General features: G+C 41.0%; 1 protein-coding gene across 1 annotated transcript in view; it reads left to right on the top strand.

Annotated features, from left to right (window-relative positions):
* Positions 1 to 278: 278 nt before the first annotated feature.
* The window catches only part of si:ch211-202p1.5 (uncharacterized protein LOC103909337 homolog), a 31,542-nt gene continuing 11,780 nt past the window's right edge, over positions 279 to 20,040 (top strand). The window contains exons 1-2 of the mRNA XM_041975649.1: positions 279 to 540; positions 16,977 to 17,130. Coding sequence (XP_041831583.1) covers positions 480 to 540; positions 16,977 to 17,130 — 215 coding nt within the window. The 5' untranslated portion in view covers positions 279 to 479. The remainder of the gene's footprint in view (positions 541 to 16,976; positions 17,131 to 20,040) is intronic.

Genomic DNA, 20,040 nt, shown 5'->3' with positions numbered 1-20,040 from the left:
ACAACCGAGAAACAAAGGGCAGACCACAGTGGGAGAGACAGCAGGCGAGAGAGTGACACAGGTGAACCGCAGGCGGAGGAGGCTGCAATTTATGATTCAAACTGCGAAGGTGTGTCAGCACAGAGCCTGCCTCTCCTCCTCCTCCTCCTCCTCCTCCTCCTCTGCAGTTTGACTCTCTCCATCTGTTATGACAGGGCTGAATGCAGCTGTGCAGCACAGCATTATCCCGCCTGCATCTGGAGAGAGCAGAAGCCTCAGAGCCCCTCAGGATACAGCTCAGCACCCTGAACGGAGGTTTACCGCCGCCGGGTGGCCACGGCAGCTCACCTGTTGGGACCGAGTGGACATATTCACCCAAACCAAAGTGTTGGTGGGAGACATTTACACCCTGAACCCTCATCTCTGCAGCTTTTTCTGAACAGAAGAAAAGAGGAACTTTTTCTTTTACTTCACACCTGTATGCTGTGCAGAGACGCAGCATGGACTTCACTTACCTTTGGTTCCTCGCCACGACTCTGATACTGATCCAGCAGCATCAAGGTAAAGCCATGTGAAATATTTAGCTGTGAGTTAAAATGAGGTAGCGAGTGGGACAAGTTTGCCCTGGGTTGGGTGAGGCCTTCTGGCAACATATTGTTGAGATATAATTTGCTGCAGACTGTTTTAATTTTAAAATAGTTTCAGTGTGCACCTCCTCTGTGGACGAGCATGGATTATTACTAAACTAATCTGGTGCAAAGGCCAAGCTGTGACTTCACTAAATTACACGGCTGTTGCAAAGCAAATGAGGCACATAATATTTGATAAGGAGTGTTTGTTTTTTCTGTATAATTACTTTTTGTGATCTTAGAAGATGCTGCATCCATTCTGCTGTCCAGGAAAATGTAGTTATTTATAGACTTTATGGAGCTCAATCACACAGCAGGAATGTGACGCCCTGAAGCTGATGAAGACACTTCAAGATAACCAGTCCAGACACAACAACCTGAATCTGTTTGGTTCATTAGAAAAGATTTAAACTGAGTTATAAAAAACAAAATAAAACAGTTTAAAGTTTCTCTCAATCTTTTCCAGTATTTTTCTAAGTCAATTTCCAGCAGTCTGGTCAAATATAAAATAAAGAAATGAGGTGTAGATTAGATTTCTAACACCACAAGAAGTTTTTAATTCCTTCTCCAAACCAAATGAGACATTTCAGCTCTGGTCTCCTCAGGTTTTCTGGTCCACCCTGCAGCCTCCCAGGAAACCTCCTAACCCCTGATTTCATCTCAGTTCCATCAATTCTGTGTTTGACAGCAAAATTTTTAACACCAGGACATATTCAGGGTGTCTGTAGGACCCTTCATATTCCTCACTGTTGCTGTATTTTCCAGCAGTTTCATCCCTCGTGTGTTCCTCCACACAAGTTAAAACCTGAGAGGCTGAGAGACCTGTGCAGGTTTTACATGTTCACAGTAAAAACCTTCAGGCAACCAATTATTTTTGTGCAAATCTTCTTGCTGCCGCTCCGAAGAGGCTCTCTTACAGTACTCTTCAGGAATGTAATACAGAGCATCACAGGAGGTTCGCGTCTTTGCACGAGGAAAATCTGGAATGCATTTGACCCCTCTGCCAGAGCTTTTACCTGCAGATTCCTGCCTGCACCTACATGAACCCACAGGATAAAAAGCAGAAATTCCAGGATTACAGGGAGCCTTTAGTGGAGAATCCTCAGATCAAAGCTGAAGAGAGGAAATGTTTTCTTTACCTACAAAGTGGACTTTTTCCGTAAGTTGCAGCTTTTCTGTCTTGAGCCGATTGAGATTGAATTATCTTTTCATCTGCATTCACACCTTCCTTCAGGTGAGATGGTTCCAGCTGCTCCTGACAAATTCTGCTCAACATCCAACAGAAAAGAGAGATTTAGACTTTCTCATTTCAGATGAATCCTTCTGAAGTGACAGACGGGTTATGAAACGCTGTGATGGTAATGAAAACCTGGGTAATCTAGACTTTATGACTTTTGGCTGCCACTCCCTGGTTTAGGTGTTCCTCAGACTGTTGCCGCGGGCGATCTGCAGACAGCTTTTAAAAAACATATTCATGAGCCCTGATGGTTCCGTCTTTGCAGGGAGGAAGAGGATGGCGCTCGTCTGATGCCCACACCTGGAAACTTGGCTGGCATTAGAAGTCTCCAGGTTGAAGCTGAATCAGAGGGGATGATGTGCTGCTGTTGTCACTCTGTGAGCGAAAAATTTGTCAGATTCATCCTGATTCTGATCTGAGCGGTGAAAGTTGCGGCTCTATTTTTAGTCGGAATATACCCACATTCCTTCCACATCTTGGGCTGTCATTCATTACACGCCTGTTAGGAGCTGAGACAGCAGGATTAACGTGTAATGAGACCCGGAGGCTAAAGTAAGCAGTCGTCCAACCCCCTTTCTCCTTACTTTTAAAGGAGTTTATGTGAAGCTGATCTATGCATCTATGCTTTATTTGTGAAACATTGATTAAAATGCAAAAATAAAATCAAATAAAAACCTTGACTGGGCTAAAGAACATCATAGATCACAATAATGCCCGATGCCATTAAACTTTAGCTTTTGTTGCCCAAACCTGATGATCTGGGTCATCTGTGATCATTAAACCTTTTCAGTCTGTTTTAGAAACGCAGTCAGACTTTATTTCTATAAGCAGATACTTTCCTGTCCCCATACATGAAGGAAAGAAGAGAAAGTTGAATCCCAGGAGGAACTGAGATGTCTAGATTTTGTATTATGGACGTTTGAGAGTCTTGCATGAGGTTGGAAACTCTCCGCTGAAGCAATGCAGGTTTCTTAACCTGCTCAGCATGCTGTCTTAACAAACTTCAGTTCAGTTTCAAGCTCTGGCTGGAAAAACTGGTAAAACTCACACAAACTTTGGAAATCAGTAAATGTAGAAAATATTCTTGTTATGTTTACAGGACAAGTCAGAAAGCAGGATGTTTTACAAACTTCAGTCAGATTCAGATTTTTTTTAACATCTAAAACCTGCAAAGCTTCACCCTGAAATTTCATCCTACGTTAAAAACAGCTGTTAAACCTCTGAGACTGCAGAGGAGGATGATCTGCAGATTAAAGGACTACCTAACTAAACTGCTCTGTTTTGTATGTATACAGAGCTGATCTGGTGAAAATAGTTTCAAAGATTAACTTCAAGCCACCAGTTCTTCCCTCATAGGTATTTACTGCAGGAGAAATACACAATCTGCACTTAAATATCCTCACATGTGCAGCAGATGTTGAAGCATCTCCACATCAGGTCTCATTTAGTTCCCCTTGATATGTAAATCAGCTGAACTGCAGCTGCGCTCATTTAAATCCTCTCAGTAAACAAGAAAAAACACCTAAATTCAAAACGTTAAGCGCATCTGTTAAATCAGAGAAGCTTCATATTTTAGTTTTAGATTTAAAGAAAAAGAAAAAGGTTTTTTTATTAAGAGTAAAAAAAGCAGGTGTGTTTTCAGAGTCTGGACCAGCCCAGTACGTCGCAGCTCCTCTCTCTGACGTAAAGTGCTGCTTTAATCAGTGCAGTACTGCACCGTCGGGCATATGTCACTTCTGTCAAATCCAATCAGTACTTTAAGTTGTAGTCTTCATCAGCAGGGGAGCCCCAGAGGAATCCTCCACCTCCACTCCGTCAACATGCTGTCTCCACTTCCCCCATCCATCCATCCATCCATACTTTTCCCGTTATTTCAGGCTCCCTTTTCTGTCTCCACTGGCTGAACCGCTGCTTCAGTCTTAATCTGAGGTGTGTGTCGGGTGATCGTGTGTCACAACCAGACATCTGATGTTTATTAGGGATCGCTGCAGAAAACAGCCATTTAAACTCACAAGACGATGCCAGAGTGTCTTTCCGAGCGCTCTAAATAAAACCTAATAGCCCATATAACTACAGGGATGGCCTGAGCCTGTTAATGTGGACACGCATCCTTAAACACAGTCTGTTTGCGATGATGCCATCAGTGTTTAACACCAGACTGAAATCTTTGAATCTGTCTGCTGGAGTGCTAATGTCCTACTGAAAATACTTCATTTATTAAATGATGGAGAAGGAAATTCAGTCTAATGAAGCACACATGCAGAAGACCAAACCTCATCATGAGTTTTCCACAAAATCCTTCCAGCCTTTGAAATACCTAATCCAAACAGCTGCTATTAACGTATAACAGGCAGCTATGCAAATATATGAATGAAATTCTCTGAAATAGAACATTCAGCGGTAGCAGTATTCTGTGAAACTACTGTTTTTTAGTTTTAACTGGTGAAAATGTCCACATTCACCGTCATGTTTGGTGTTACACGACTGACAGCTGAGAGACTCCAGTTCCATTTCTTACCATCCCTTACCTTGTGCTGGTTTTTTCACTTAAAACTTGGCTTTTGTTCCAGTATCTGTTTGGTTTGGCTGAAATCTGCTTGGTTTGGGTTAAGAAAACATCATGGCTTGCCTTTAAATAGATCTCTTTTGTCTGAATCAGTCAGTGGCAAGTCCCACATCATTTACAGAAAAACACAACCCATGTGTGGGCAGGAAGGAAAGCTTCCACTGGGATACACACTGTGGAAGTCACGACATGCCCAGTTCATGTTCATGCGATAGACAGGCGACCAGTCCAAGGTGTAGCTGCTGGGATAGGCTCCAGGCGATTGATATTTGTTTTTTGTTTTTTCAAAAAAGTTATTTAATGGAGTTAACTTTATAAAATCTGTTATTATAAACAATGACGCTGACTTTAGAGCTTATTTTCTCTACCTAGCAGTTTGTTTCTGCCATGAAACTTCAGCTCTGGTTATTGTTAGAGGCGCCCTCGTGTGGCCATTAGAGGAACTTCAGTATTTCCCATTCGTGTTTTCTGCTCCTTTCGTGATTGTGGCTCAGAAAAACAAGGGCCAACATATTGCATGAAAATATGAATGAAACCACTGTTTTTCACACACCAACTCTTAAGCTTTTGCCATGTCTTCAGAACAAGTTCAGGTTTTTGCATCAGTTTTTTGAGTCTTCAGATACAAACGCCATTATTCAAGTTGACCTCCGACATCTGGTTCACTTCATTTTCAGCACTATTACAAAAACAGGGTTTTTGGCACTGGGGTGGTGACTCGGGATGAGGACGATGGTGCATTCACCATAATTGAACCATCAGGGGTTTACACATTAATGCAGAGATTCATCTGTGGAATAACGCGTTTATTTTTTTTATTTATTTTTTTTTAATTGCAAAAAACAACTAAACTATTACTCATGGCACATTAAAATTCCAAATTTATCTTGATGATAGAAGCTGATTTTGGGCATGTAGATGACTTGTCACATTTTATCAATGCCTTAGAGAAAATATCCAAGGAATACAAACTTGGCATGCATAGTTACCCATTCCCACTTTCCCAGTTTCTACAGTTGCTAGTCTCTGGATTCATATGCGTTCCAGTTGTCGCATAATTCTGAGCGGCCAAGAGTAGATGACGTCAATACCAGCCAAAAAACCTTTGTCATTTCCGCTGCATCAACTCAGAAGAAATGGACAAAAGATAGCCAGTTTGTATTTACAATTATGCTGCATAAAACTAGAAAATCCAAAATGTAAAAAACAATGTTTGCATCGCTAATTTTCACCAGACCAGTTGATAAACCACCTATTCATGTAACATTTCACAAGTAACCCCAACGTAACAGCGTCAATAAATAGGACTGAGTTAGACATTAAATGGACACAAAAAACCTATTAAAAAGAAGTAAAATACAGACAACAATGGACTAAAGGTGGTACCAGGTACAGCCATCTTAAATCTGGAATTTCAGGTTTCTCTGCAAGAGTTCCCTGTTGGGAAAACCAGCTCCCTTGCTCATTTCTAGCAAAAATTTGTTAGGAAACGACCTCGGAAGAGAACTGAAACACAGTATTAAAGCTGAAGCACAGCAGAGAGGGAGAGGGAGGGGCTTGAAAAATCCAGTCATCCAGATTTTTAAACTTCAACTTTCACCTGGGAATTAAAGTCGTGGAGCTAAGGGTGGGAATTGGAATGAGGTGACTTTCAGTTTTTAAGTATTAAAATTGGACTGTAGGGCAACAAGAGGAACTGGGATTGGGTGTTATTCTGTTGAGTGTTCAGCTATGACAATAAATAAGAAATATGAAAATAATCACGTACAGCTCTGACCTGAAGTCGCTGAAGTCCTCCTGATTCTTACTTACTTGATCTCTGCGCTGTTATTAAGATTTTAAGTCTTAGCTTCCACAGCTTTGCAACCACAGTTTATTCCCCCTGTTCACCAGCTGTAGCCATGAGCGTGTGGTTGGCTGGTGTGAACAGGAGGATCCCCCTGTTAGAAAATAAGAAATCACCTCCCACTCAGAAGTTAGCAGTAATATCACTGATAACGTATCTAATCTGAGCAGAATTTTGTAAGGGAAAGCTTTTAAAATCATGATTTATGTTGAATGAAGAACCGCCAGGACTTATGTTTCCGGGTTAATCAGGAGGAATTTTTCACTGAGCGTTCACATCCAGCGTGTTATCTTTGTGTCAACAGAGGAGTTACTCAGACAGCCATCCATCATGAAGCACTGTAATGAGTTTAGGTTAGCTGATAGAAATCATTTTTACCACTTTTATCTCATCTGCACACACAGAGGAGGGATAGGAGGTGTTTTACTCACCATTTATATTAATATATCTGAGCTAAATAAAAGAAATGATCCTGGCGTGGACAAATATAGCCGACATTTGGATTTGTGTGTAACTTCTGCTTCTGCTACTTTTCTGGGCATTCAAGCCGGAGACATTGAGGCTCCAAAAAAAACGCTCCGGATCTGGCAGGAGGAGTTTTCATTGGCTATCGTGTTGGCCACAGCATCTTTTATTACCTCCAAATAAACCTGAGACAGAAAAACAGGACAAACTGAAAATGCTCCAGAGTGTCTCCAAGCTCCACAATGTTTTACTGCTTACACAAAACCGCTGCATACCAGCAATTCCTCCTGGTAAATATATTCACGAAGAAAACTCTTCAATGCTGCTGAATCTTCGAAGAGGTTTTTACCTGCGGAGCAACTCCTGCCGGAGTGTGGTTTAGCCACTGATCCACCTGTTTATTATCAAATATTGTCAAACCCTGTGGAGCCAAGCAGACGCTCTCATAACAGGGAACAAAATTAACTTTTGCTTGGCAGTCTCCAGAGTTGGAGCCTGAACTGGGATTTTGCCTCCTGGGTTTTCCCACATTTAATTTTACTTCTGGAGAAACACATTTGTAGACAAACACACACATTGAATTTATTTGCACAAAGTGCAAATTTCTGAACCCAGCACTAAATGAAATTATAGGAGAGGATGTATGGATTGCACTGAGGGCTCATTGGGGGATTGAATGGGTGCCACAAGTGAATCAGGAACACTGAAGTTGTAAAATGCAAAAAGGTTGTTTGCATCCATTATGTTTGACTCATTGCTTCTAGCAAGGAAACGATAGCCTACCAACTTTCAGCATCAAGCCTGACGTCACATAGAAAGCAGACTGGCGCACGTCCAACGCTTTGTTTTGACTCGTGCTCTGAAAGCAGACGTGCTGCCGAGACGAATGATATTGGTCCAAATTCCTTCATTTTGAGTCAGAATGTTTGAACCGAATGATTCTTGTCCATCTTGAATATCCACAGATTCCTCTCTGAACTTTTACAGCCTGTTGGTTTAAAGCGAATATTAAATAACCTCAGTAAAATGATTATAGGTGGTTTGCCTCCCTCTGGTATCCATTAACAGACCATGCACATCCAGCTAAGTGTTAGTGGTCTCTTAACATCTTTTTGTAGCTTCATCTTTGTTCTCACAACAGCAGGAAACTTCTCTGAACTCCTCAAGCTGAAGAAACCACACTGCCAGTGAAACCACTGATGGATTCACATGTTTACCAGGATTTCTGTTAAGATACTGTTACAGCCCATACTGTGGTCTGCTGGCGGCAGACGCTGGCCCTGCGGTGGACGCCACCTTCCCCCGGCAGCGCCACAGAACTCAACTCTGACTGCAGCCGGCCGTGTCAGTGCTGCGTTTTCACACCGAGCTTCTACGGGGAGGGAAATGTAAACCTGAAAACGAAGCACGAAGCATTATGAGTGGCCTTTCTGCTGTAGGATGTGATCCTGACCCAGCACAGCCTGCCGCCTGAATTTCCTCCTCTGTTCACTTCATTGACTCTGACAGCCGTCATCTGCTCGGGACGGGGTGCTTATGTCAGTCAGGTGGTGGAGAAACCAGACAAAGAAGCTGCTTCCAGCAGTTAAACATGTTCTCACTGTACGGAGGACTTCAGGCGTGTGCTTCTACAACATTCCAGACGGCTCACGTGTTTCTGCTTCTGTTTCACCACAAAGTCAAACAAACCTGAAAAATGTGGGATGTGCTGAGAGATTTTTGAATCTGGACCCAACCAGTGAAGTCCCGACGTCATCTGTTGGTCACAGACGTCCACCTGCCATGTGCAGGTGTCTGCACTTTTCTCTGCTTTAAAGAGATAAAACCAAACAACAGCATTAGTTAGGAGGCTTTTCTATCAAAAGCAAGATGGACAGTATAATAAGTTACCTTTCATGAGAAGAAATTATCTCAGAGAGGATGAAACAACGATGACAGGTGATGGGAAGAGCGGTGCAGTGAGCCAGCTCACCTGCAGACTCTCCGTCTAATGTTAACACAGGAGGCAGATTTTAGCTCTGCAAAGGTTTTCTGGAGGATTTAGGTCTTGATTTATTGCTGAGAACTTTTTCAGGCTTTTGTGTTGTTGTTGCTTTGGGTCATTTCTGGTAATCTTCTGATCTTTATTGCTGTCTGCAGATCGCCCGCGGTAACAGTCTGAGGAACACCTAAACCAGGGAGTGGCAGCCAAAAGTCATAAAGTCTAGATTACCCAGGTTTTCATTACCATCACAGCGTTTCATAACCCGTCTGTCACTTCAGAAGGATTCATCTGAAATGAGAAAGTCTAAATTTCCCTTTTCTGTTGGATATTGATCTGATTCTTTATCGACTACATTCAGTGTTTCTACAGGCAGCATGTTTCGTTGTAAGTAAGCAGCTCTTTTCTTTATCGTTTCATCACCTACAAGCAAACAGATGCAGCTCATTCAGTCTACAGAAAGACTTTTATCTATAGAAGTTACACTGGAGTCTGGTTTTCATCCAAGCTGAAGATCTTACAATCATCATCGTGTTGATGCTTCTACTTGTTTCAGAGCAGCTTTGTTGTAAAGTTTAGTTTTATACCACCCTTACTCCGTCTACACTTCAGATTTGTGCTTCTTCAGGTTCCTGGAGGAGCAGTGCTCCCTTTAAAATTAAGAAGAAAATACACTTGTTTTTTAATCCTTGGTTAAAAAACTTGCAACTGTGTACAACGGTTGTTATCAGAGAATTCCACTAAGGGGCGCATGAGAGAACTCGGACCAGATTAAGTTACTGAATTTGTAGGATCTAAATAAAATCATCAACATGGCAACAATAGAGAAGTTAATGTTTGGTTCCTTTTGAGATCACGGCAGAAGAAATCAAAGCAGTGATATCGTAGATGGTATGTAAAGACCCTAAACCAAGTAGACCGTTACCGGTCCCTGACCTCTGACCTTTCATCCTGTCAGACTGGTCCCAACACTGCCCCTACTGGTCACTCAACGCTGCAGCTTACCGTATCATTTCTGGGGATGTGCACTAACAAAGCTTCTATCAAACAAAATATACGAGGCAGCCACGATGAGCACTTATACATGTAATTACAAGTATTTTCTCAGCCTAAAACAAGACCTGGACTCCTCATTTCTTCCAGTATTTTGGCCACTTAAGTTTGTTGTTATATGACGTTATAATGTTTCAGCTGCAAGTTTAAACTGAAGATTATTTTATGTTTCTGACTGATTGAGAGTCAGCATGAACTTTTTAAGAAAACCCAGGTGTTCTAGGGGGATGTTTTAAGACGGAAAACTTTCCGTCTTGGTTTTCAGTGGGTTGAATTTATCAAAAAGATGGTGCCATTTTATTTTTTATTTATTTACATGTTTATTTAAACTGGGACAAATGCATAAAACACTGCTTCATAATATCATACAAAGTACATGTCATGCATGTTTTAATGATGCCTGGTTTATTTCTCAGTATCTTCAGTGGACTTTCTATTCAAAATGGGATCATTTCCATTTATTTGGAAAGATATTCCAGATTCTTTTCTCACATTTTTCTCACGTTCATTTTTCGACAGAAAAAAGTCATTATTTATAAAATGAAGTTCAGTCAGTTGAACCTGGTTGAAGAGAAATGGATGAAATAAGCAGGACTTGTCCAGTAGCGGAGGTGTTGCATGCAGGAACCACGGGAACTAAACTAACCAGCAGATTTCATGTGGAAATGTGGATTCTCTCTGTCGGCTGAGGATGGATCAGTATTAGAAGTCCTGCTATGACTGTAATAGCCAAGAGGTCGGGGTTGATTCCTCAGAGGAAATCAATCCGTTTTTATGGATTTTGATTATTTCCTTTTTAGTCTGATTGAAGAATATGTGCCCTCTGCTGGTCATGAGAGCAACTGCATGTAAAAAGTCAAAATAGTGTTTGTCAGGAAGATGGTGGTGTTGTTTAAAGAATGATTTTTAGTCCTTATGATGATGTTTTCTAACTCAAACCAAGATACGTTACAACTGAAATCCAACCAGGAAGTAACCAAAGTGTTTTGGTCATTGAGAATGTTTGTAGGACGTCTCTCTGGCTGCTTGTTATTCAAAGATGCCTTCGTGGGTCATATTTTAAGTTATTGGTAGAATTATTGACTCTTGACTGACAGATATGAGATAAGGGCCAAACTTCCAGGCTGCAGTCAGTAGAGGTGAAGGCTGCCATAGCATCATGTGATTTTAACATTAGCGTCACAAATAATGAAAATGAGGCCCAGACTGTTTTGTAAGCCAATCCTCTGGAGGCCAGATTCAAACTACCACCCACTTGTATTACTTTGCACATTTGTTTGAGCAGGATATTGCAGAGGGGTGTGCTCTGTGTGTCTTTGGGAAAGTGATGACCGTGGATAAAAAGCGTGACATTGCCGTGCTAGATGGATTCAAACCTGTCACATTCTTTCCAGCCTGTGGACAAGAACCCTGAACTCAGACTCGGTTGAGTTTGGTTTGGAAAGTAACTATAAAATCAATGTGGAAAATGCGTTTGCTGCTCAGAGACTCGCTCCAGATAAAGAGGAAACCTGGGATTCAAACTGTGTCCAATTTCATTTCTTCACTCAAACTGATGGAGTGTTTGTGAAATATCTGCATTTCCTGCATGAACTGTGAGGCTGTGGATAAAAGTCAAGATTATATATAAAAATTTGGTTCAGATATGTTAAAGATCAGTTTTTGGCATCTGACTCCAAACAGAAAAATGATCTGCGATGTCGAGTTCAGGAAGTCGAGGTCAAACCGAACGTTTGTAATTATTCATGTTCTCAGGAATCTCCATATTCCAAAAAGCGCGTTTACTGGTTTATCTGGTTATGTTATCCTAGATTAAATGGTAATTTTGAGTTTTCTGTTGCAAAATGGCTAATCTAGGTAAATTAATGTGGGAACGTGCTGTGAACAGCCTGGTGGAGGGCAGGTTTTGTTCAGGCTTTGCCTAATTTATCTCCAGCATAATGACTTTGATAATGAGGGAAGGTCACCATGTGCATGATCAAATCTGCCAGAACCACTTTACTTAAAAGAAAATGAACAGGCAACTTTGTTTTCGATGCTTTTTAAATTGAATGATTGTCTGCCAACCTCCCCATTGCTGCTACACTGCCTGAAAAAAAGAAACACTGTTATGCAATGTCATCATTCACTGACAGGCTGTTCTTTTTGGCCTGTATTTCTTACCTCTCTCTTCATATTGGCTCACCTCTGCTGGTGATGCTGGAGACCTGGGGGTCTGTGAGGGTCACAGTTCCTCGTCTTCATCATTATTACCATAGGTAAGGACTTCAGAAGGGTCATGTTTTCACACTGACTATAAAGAGGTGACTTACATCAGCTGGAGTGTGATGGGCTCCACCAAGACTTGAAATGAGGACATTCATTTGTCATGACACGGTAGTTTTTTGTTTTGTTTTTTTTTTGTTTTTTTTTTACATAGCAAACTGGAATTAAAACCAATCCTGACCACAGACGATCCAGTTAGTGGTCCCGGTTGATTCTCACTGTGAGCTCCTTCACATCCCATCTTCTTATCGGGTGTGAAATATGTATACCCTTTTGCGGTGAGCCAACAGCAGTATAATATAATATAATATAATATAATATAATATAATATAATATAATATAATATAATATAATATAATATAATATAAGATTATATAATATAATATAATATAATATAATATAATATAAGGTTATATAATATAATATAATATAATATAATATAATATAATATAATATAATATAATATAATATAATATAATATAATATAATATAATATAAGATTATATAATATAATATAATATAATATAATATAATATAATATAATATAATATAATATAATATAATATAATATAAGGTTATATAATATAATATAATATAATATAATATAATATAATATAATATAATATAATATAAGATTATATAATATAATATAATATAATATAATATAATATAATATAATATAATATAATATAATATAATATAATATAAGATTATATAATATAATATATTATAATATAATATAATATAATAAAAATATAATATAATATATCAAATAACACGTGCCAGCTACAGTGGAGGCTGCTGTGCATTTAACATCCACTTCCGTGTTGACTTTACTGGCAATCCTCCGCCAAGCGTAGCAGCAGGTGGTGGCAGATGCAGTTGTATTGCTATTTTTTATTTTTATTTTTCTCTTCATCAAAGGCCTCGAGGAGGACCTGGAACCCAGGCTGTGAAACATAAGGCGCTCTCCGTTTGGTCATTTTCATTGTGATTTCAGCGCTCAGTGGGTGATGCCTTTCATCGGTTTTCCGTGAACGCTCACACACCTGCCTTAACCAATACAGGGTTCTGATAGCTAAGATAGCTAAGTCAGAGGAGCACGAGCTTATCATAGCATTTATTAAACTTCCTTTCTGGAGCTAAAAGTCTCATTACAGAATTTTTTTTTAATTTTTAGTTTTTTAATATTGCAGAGTTTATTAACATTCAGTGTTTTCATTAAACCAAAACACACCTGCTCACTCATTAAACTGGGGAATGTCGGCATCCTCGGGCTAATTTAGCTTCAGACTGAAAACAACCTGAAAGTGGAAGCTGATGTTATCTGGATGTGGGGGAGCTGCAGGCCAGCTGTTTGAAGTCACCGTGAAGCCGAGCAGAACAGCAGCTTTATTATTCTCTGGGTATCTCCTGATGGTGATGCAGTTACGATGTGGCTGGCAGGTGCTGCCGTGTCGATGGATGTCCCTGGATCTACAACTCACACAAACTGGTCAACATGGACACCTGACCTGCAGGAGCAGGTGGACCTGTACATCACATGACCTCAGCTTTCCAACTTGCCAGGCTGTGATTTTAAAGGATATTTCTAAAAAGTTTTAGTTGACTAGTTGATAAGCAGCCTGTCACTGAGTCTGAACCCTTTTTCTACAGGTGGTGACTCTGGTTTCCTTGGTCCAGTTGGGGCAGAATGCTGAGGGTAAAAGTCTGAAATGGAGGTTCTGTGGTGGAAAAAGTGGTTTTCTGGGATTGTCTGTTTGGTACCAAACCCCAGGGTGGACCCACACCATGACAGAGAGATGAGTCTTGCATGGAAACAACACTGTGAAGTCTGCAGAGGCTTTTTTCCAGTTCACTTATCAGATAAGCTGACAAATAACAATCCAAACAGCAACTCACAGCATCATTAACAAACTAGGGCTGGACATAAGACGAGGCTGGTTCGACCCCCTTTAAATATCGTCAGCACACTTTAGACAAAGTGCGTGATTGGTCACCTCATCTGGCTCATGATTGGCCTGATCAGTAGTTTCAGAGATAAAATAACCTCCACCAGCCTGTCAGCATCCTGGAAACACCTCAGTATCTTTTAGGAGGAACTTTAGGTGGTGGGCATTTTAACTTACTGCCTCCAGGACCTGACTTTAAAAGACTTTTTAAATAAACAAGCGTCCTAATTGTCCCATGCTTCTTGTTCCATTTTGGACAAAATAACAGCTTCTTTGGAAACTTTACATGAATAACAACCTCAAATATTTGATTGTGTGGGACACAGCAGCATTAAGAACAGACCTCCAGCATTTACGATGAGACGAGGTGTTATTTTGTGCTCATGTGAGAGCCGTCTTAAACCCTCTTTAGACGCCCAAACACTCCCGTGTGCACTGAAGGCAACATCAAAGGCTGTCTGTGGCCTCCGTCTGCTTTATGGGCTCTGTGTGCTTCTGTAATAAGGGCATGTGTGCACGCTTGAGTGTGTTGGTGTGTATTCAGGTGCAGATGCTGAAGTGCAGTGTGACATTTCTGTTCAGGCTGTGGTGGTTGTGCAGTGTAGTGTCATTGCCCCAGCGGTTTTTCAGCGTTTCTAGGGCTGGGCGTTACTGGAAATCGATTCGATACCACGTAAATCCAGAGCAAGTAATGCTGATACTTCTGCTGATACTTTTTGATTGAGATTTCACAATCATTTAATGATTTTGCCTCTAATTATTAATCATGATTATGATCATAATAAAACAAAGTAGAAATATTTTTGGTAAAACATTTTTTTGTAAACTAAATGGCGGAACTGAGAAATTTAAATTTGAGCTTTTTCATTGTAAACCATGTAAAATGACTTCAGCAATGTAATAAAATAATAAAATAACTTTTATTCCCTTTATCAAACACAATTGTTTGAGAAAAGTAAAGTCAACAGCGAAAATTAGCTAAACAAAAGAAAAACTTCCTATTGGTCGGCTCTCATTCACATTTTTTGCCTTTTTTCTCTCAAAGCCCTCTGCAGGAAAAATATCGATTTCATCTCCCTGGTATCGAACGATACCGATACTAGCCTTGGTATCAATACTATTGATATTTGGATTGATCCGCCCAGGTCTAGTTGTTGCTTCTGCTGCTACCTGCAGGCATTTAAACTAGGAATGCACCTAGTGCTAATGTGCATGTACCCATACTTCATATTTATTAAAGTTTTCTGATACTACAGAACCTGATACCAACATAAAAAAACAAACAAACAAAAACAAAACAAAACAAAAAAAAACAAAACAAACACGAAACAGAAAAACAACAACAAAAAAAAAACAGGGCTGTCAAAATTAACACGTTAATGCAAAGAAATTCACCTGTAGAATTAAAGCTTTTTTAACACAAATATATTACTCATGCCGTATTAAAAACCTGGATTTGGCCTTATCTCTGCGGCAGAGGCTGAGTTTGGGCATGTACGTGCTTTGTCACAGCGGTGAACTGAATCCACCAAAAACCTCTTTCTCCTCCTTATTTATGAAGTTCTGGTAGTTTTCCAGGTTTACGTTTAGACGATGGCTGCAGGACACGTTTCATGTATCACACAGTTAACCACTTAGTTGTCTCATCTGACATTCTGGTCCACACTCCTTCCCAGTACAGTGTAATAGGACTTAGTAGTACTCACTTCAGTACTTGGTGTCTGCAAGTACTACAATGAAAGTACTCATATTTGTAATCTTGAAAAAACATCCCTAACTGAAACTACTGCAGACTGAACACAGGTGACTTATTGTTTTGTTTTTTTCTTAGAAATTGAAACTTGATGGAACTGAACAATTTTTATTTATTTTTATTTATTTATTTTTATTTTTGACAGACATGAGGGAAAATTAAAACAAGGAACAAAGCAAAAGACTGACGCTCTCAAACATGTCTTTATTTCAATTTGCCATCAACTACATCTGAGTCCTGACCTGGTTACCTTAGTTTCGTCTGCAGGGAGGAGTGTTGGAAGCTGAGCTGAAGCACAGCAGAGAGGGAGTAGCCTGTGTGCTATAATCATTCCCAGGCTCAGGTGTGTAAATAATACAATACAATACCATCTTCCATGGAAACTATTTAAAACATTAATAGCAAAAGTGCTGCTTTGGTTCTTCTTACTGGGGTTATTTCCCTTTTGTGACTTTTCAAAAAGACAAAGACCAACTAAAGCAAAAGAGGATAAACTTTTTTATGAATCAGATATTTTTATTATTATTATTTTATCTTCATTCACCATCCCTCCTTCATGTGTGATGGAAACCTGGCGTGTGAGACTGTTTTAAATATATGCTGCCAAACTGATGATAATCACATTATAGTGTGTGAACTGATGACCCAGTCTGGACTCTGTGGTGCAGACCTGGTTCTGGTCAAACTGGGACAAACCCCCTCTGTGCACATGTTTTTCATCAGTCCTTCTGCTCTTCCAGTAAAACAATGTGAAGGTGAAACAGACCAAGTCTCAACTCAAAACAAGTGTTCATGCTCTTCTTTCAATAGTTCTTTTTTTTATTTTAGGAGATTGTTCCGGGTTGTCACATTTTATTTTCTGGAGTTGCGTTATTTCATCACCATTGGACCTTTGCACTGGGCATCCCACAGGCCAGAAACTGAGCCTTTACCCACATCATTTATTTACCATCCCAGTTGATGCAGGTGCCACATCCAGCCAACATACCAGCGCCACACTGAGCAGCTCAGCAGCCCAGTTCACACCAGTAACTAAAACTGTCTCATATCTGTAGCAGAGTGGAAAGATTTGAGGTATAACATGTTTCTATGTTGCATGTAAAAGTTTCCAGAACATGTTTAAGCAATCAGTGATGAATCCTAAATGTGCTGTAAAATCCTATTTTAAAGATTATCCATGGTTTACATGATTAAAAACGTATAATAATTCACAGGAAGTCTAATCCCTCTCTTCAACCTGTGCTTCACAGCCTCTGTTAGGAGCCCCGTGGTGGAGGAGGGCCCCCTGGCGCAGCTCACCCACACGGCCCACCGGCGGGAGAAACGCTGCTCCTGCGAGAACCAGAAAGACAAGGAGTGTATTTTCTTCTGTCACATTGGCATCGTCTGGGTCAACACCCCAAGGTGAGGGTGTACGAGGGAAGAATATTAAACACTTGGAGAGTTTGTTTTTGCAGAACTGGAGCGGAGAGGTAGAATGTGATGATATAACAAAATACAGATAAACACAATCAGCAGTAGTTGGGAGGTTTCTGAGGGAGGACGGGAGGCGTCCACACACAGCAGCTCCAGTTCAGAACCAAGATAAACTGTCTCTCTTTGCCAGGGCAGAGGTTATGCAGTGAAACATCAGATTTCATACACACTTCATTAACTGCATCTCAACACTTACAGATGTGTTCATAATGATTTACTTGTAGCTGGAACAGTCAGCTTATTATAAATTAAACTAGCTGGCTTCACGGATTCTGTTTCGATTCAGATATATTTCACATACAAACAGCCCCAGGCAGAAATCTCAGAACACATCCAGGATCTCCTTCCAGAAGCCACCCGAAGACGGCGTTAAAGTCGCTCTGCAAGGTCAATGTTGAGAGAGATAAGTCGGGAATTTCTCAGGTTGAAAACAGGCCCATTGTTTTCATAGGATGCAAATCTTTGTAAAGGTTTTGAATTTGAGGCTCAGCTCATCAGAGCGCCTAATAAATCCAAAAACTGAGACTATAACACATCTGTTAAGGCAGCAAATTTAACCATATAGCCTGTTAAGTGTTTACGTCCTGTTTTATTGTGAAATGTTTTGTTCAGTCAGTGCGGGTTGGACTCCACCAAGGCTGCCCTCTGTCACCGATTCTGTTCATAACCTTTATGGACAGAATTTGTAGGCGCAGCCAAGGTGTTGAGGGGATCCGGTTTGGTGGCCTCAGGATTGGGTCTCTGCTCTTTGAGGATGACGTGGTTCTGTTGGCTTCATCGGGACGTGATCTTCAGCTCTCACTGGAGCGATTCGCAGCCGAGTGTGAAGCGGCTGGGATGAGAATCAGCACCTCCAAATCCAAGACCATGGTCCTCAGCTAGAAAAGGGTGGAGTGCTCTCTCTGGGTCTGCAATAGGGTCCTGCCCCAAGTGGAGGAGTTCACGTATCTCGGGGTCTTGTTCACGAGTGAGGAAAGGATGGAGCGGGAGATGGACAGGAGGATTGTTGTGACGTCTGCAGTGATGCGGATTCTGCATCGGTCTGTCGTTGTGAAGAAGGAGCTGAGCCAAAAGGCAAAGCTCTCGATTTACCGGTCGATCTATGTTCCTACCCTCACCTATGGCCACGAGCTGTGGGTAGTGACAGAAAGAACAAGATCGCGAATACAAGCGGCCGAAATGAGTTTTCTCCGCAGGGTGGCCGGGCTCTCCCTTAGAGATAGGGTGAGAGTCTCGGTGATCTGGGAGGGGCTCAGAGTGGAGCCGCTGCTCCTCCACATCAAGAAGAGCCAGATGAGGTGGCTCAGGCATCTGGTTAGGATGCCTCCTGGACGCCTCCCTGGTGAGGTGTTCCGGGCACGTCCCACCGGAAAGAGACCCCGGGGAAGACCCAGGACACGCTGGACGGACTACATCTCTCGGCTGGCCTGGGAACGCCTCGGGATCCCTCTGGATGAGCTGGTGAATGTGGCCGGGGAGAGGGAAGTCTGCGTTTCCCTGCTTAGGCAGCTGCCCCTGCAACCCGACTCCGGATAAGCGACAGAAAATGGATGGATGGATGTTTTGTTCTATTACATTATTCATAGGCCAGGGGGTGGAGCTTGTGTAGTTTTCTCACCTGTTTTCTGTCAGCTCACATAGTAAATTCTTCTGCATTACTGTGGTCACAATCCAGCTTTCCTTCCTCGTCTTGTATGTTCTTTAACAGATGAAAACAGACCTACGACCTGAAGTTTGTCTGAAGCTATTTGCTCATTAAGTGCATGATCTGTCAGTTTGTCGGCAGTTCAGGTTTTTCTTTGTTGGGTTTGATCAAAGCAACGTCCGGTAAACAAGGGTTTTTTCCATTAAGTATTCAGGTCCGTCTGAACTTATTTTTACTTTGCTGGGTCTCAAATAGGAAGCAGGCTCCCTACACAATCGCTAGCAATTAACTTCATTTTAGTTTAGTATGCACAAGCAATGAGTGAGCAGTTAGATGTGGTGGATCTAATAAGAAAGCACACCTTTCCTAAATAAGGATAATTTCTACCATGTTTCCTCGCTGCTTCCAAATAGCCTGTTTTAACCCTTTAACAGAAACCCACTGAGGAGACCACAAGACTCTGAAGTCATTATGGTTGGACAACCAGTTAACCCCTCACAGCCCACTCCCACTGAGCTGCTCCTCACCAGCTCACACTGAGCTGAAATCAGATATAATTTCCACTTAAAATGGAGTCCGATGACTGAGAAGGGAAAGTTTGGAAGGGTGAGATTTACATGAATATTCCTGCCAAAATTGTTTACAGTTTATCCAAATTCCCAGCAAACGTACAGAATATCAAATTTACTGGAAGTCACTTTCAAATTAATTAACTTGAGGGACAGTAAACAAAACCAAAATAGGTTCCAGAGATGATCTAAAAACAGCTCCACCATCTCAGATTGTTAGTTTAGGCTAAACATAGCGGTGCGGTCGGGTCCAATCTTCCTGCCTTCACCATTACGAGGTTTTAATCAGCAGTGGCAGAGCCCACCATCACTAAACCTTCCTCCTCATCACATCCTGCTCAAGACATCATCTTCTTCCTCCAACAAGACGGAGGCTGAAGTGGAGGAAGGTGATGTTTGTTGGCAAGGTGACGTTTAAAGCTGCTGAGAGCTGGAGCACAGGAAAAGGGAAAAAAAAAAAACACTGTGAGCTTTGTTCAAAATGTAAATGACAACATTGTTACTTAAGTTTAGATGTGAAATCTAATATGTTAATATCTTTCATAATTTCACTAAATTTAATCTAGAAAATATTGTCCTGCAGGATGAATCTCTTTCCTTACAGTTACTACAGTAACATCATAC

Source organism: Melanotaenia boesemani, chromosome 22 (assembly GCF_017639745.1).
Source record: "Melanotaenia boesemani isolate fMelBoe1 chromosome 22, fMelBoe1.pri, whole genome shotgun sequence".
Classification (NCBI taxonomy): Eukaryota; Metazoa; Chordata; class Actinopteri; order Atheriniformes; family Melanotaeniidae; genus Melanotaenia; species Melanotaenia boesemani.
The sequence above is the reverse complement of the archived record's forward strand: the minus strand, read 5'-3'. Positions and strand labels throughout refer to the sequence as shown.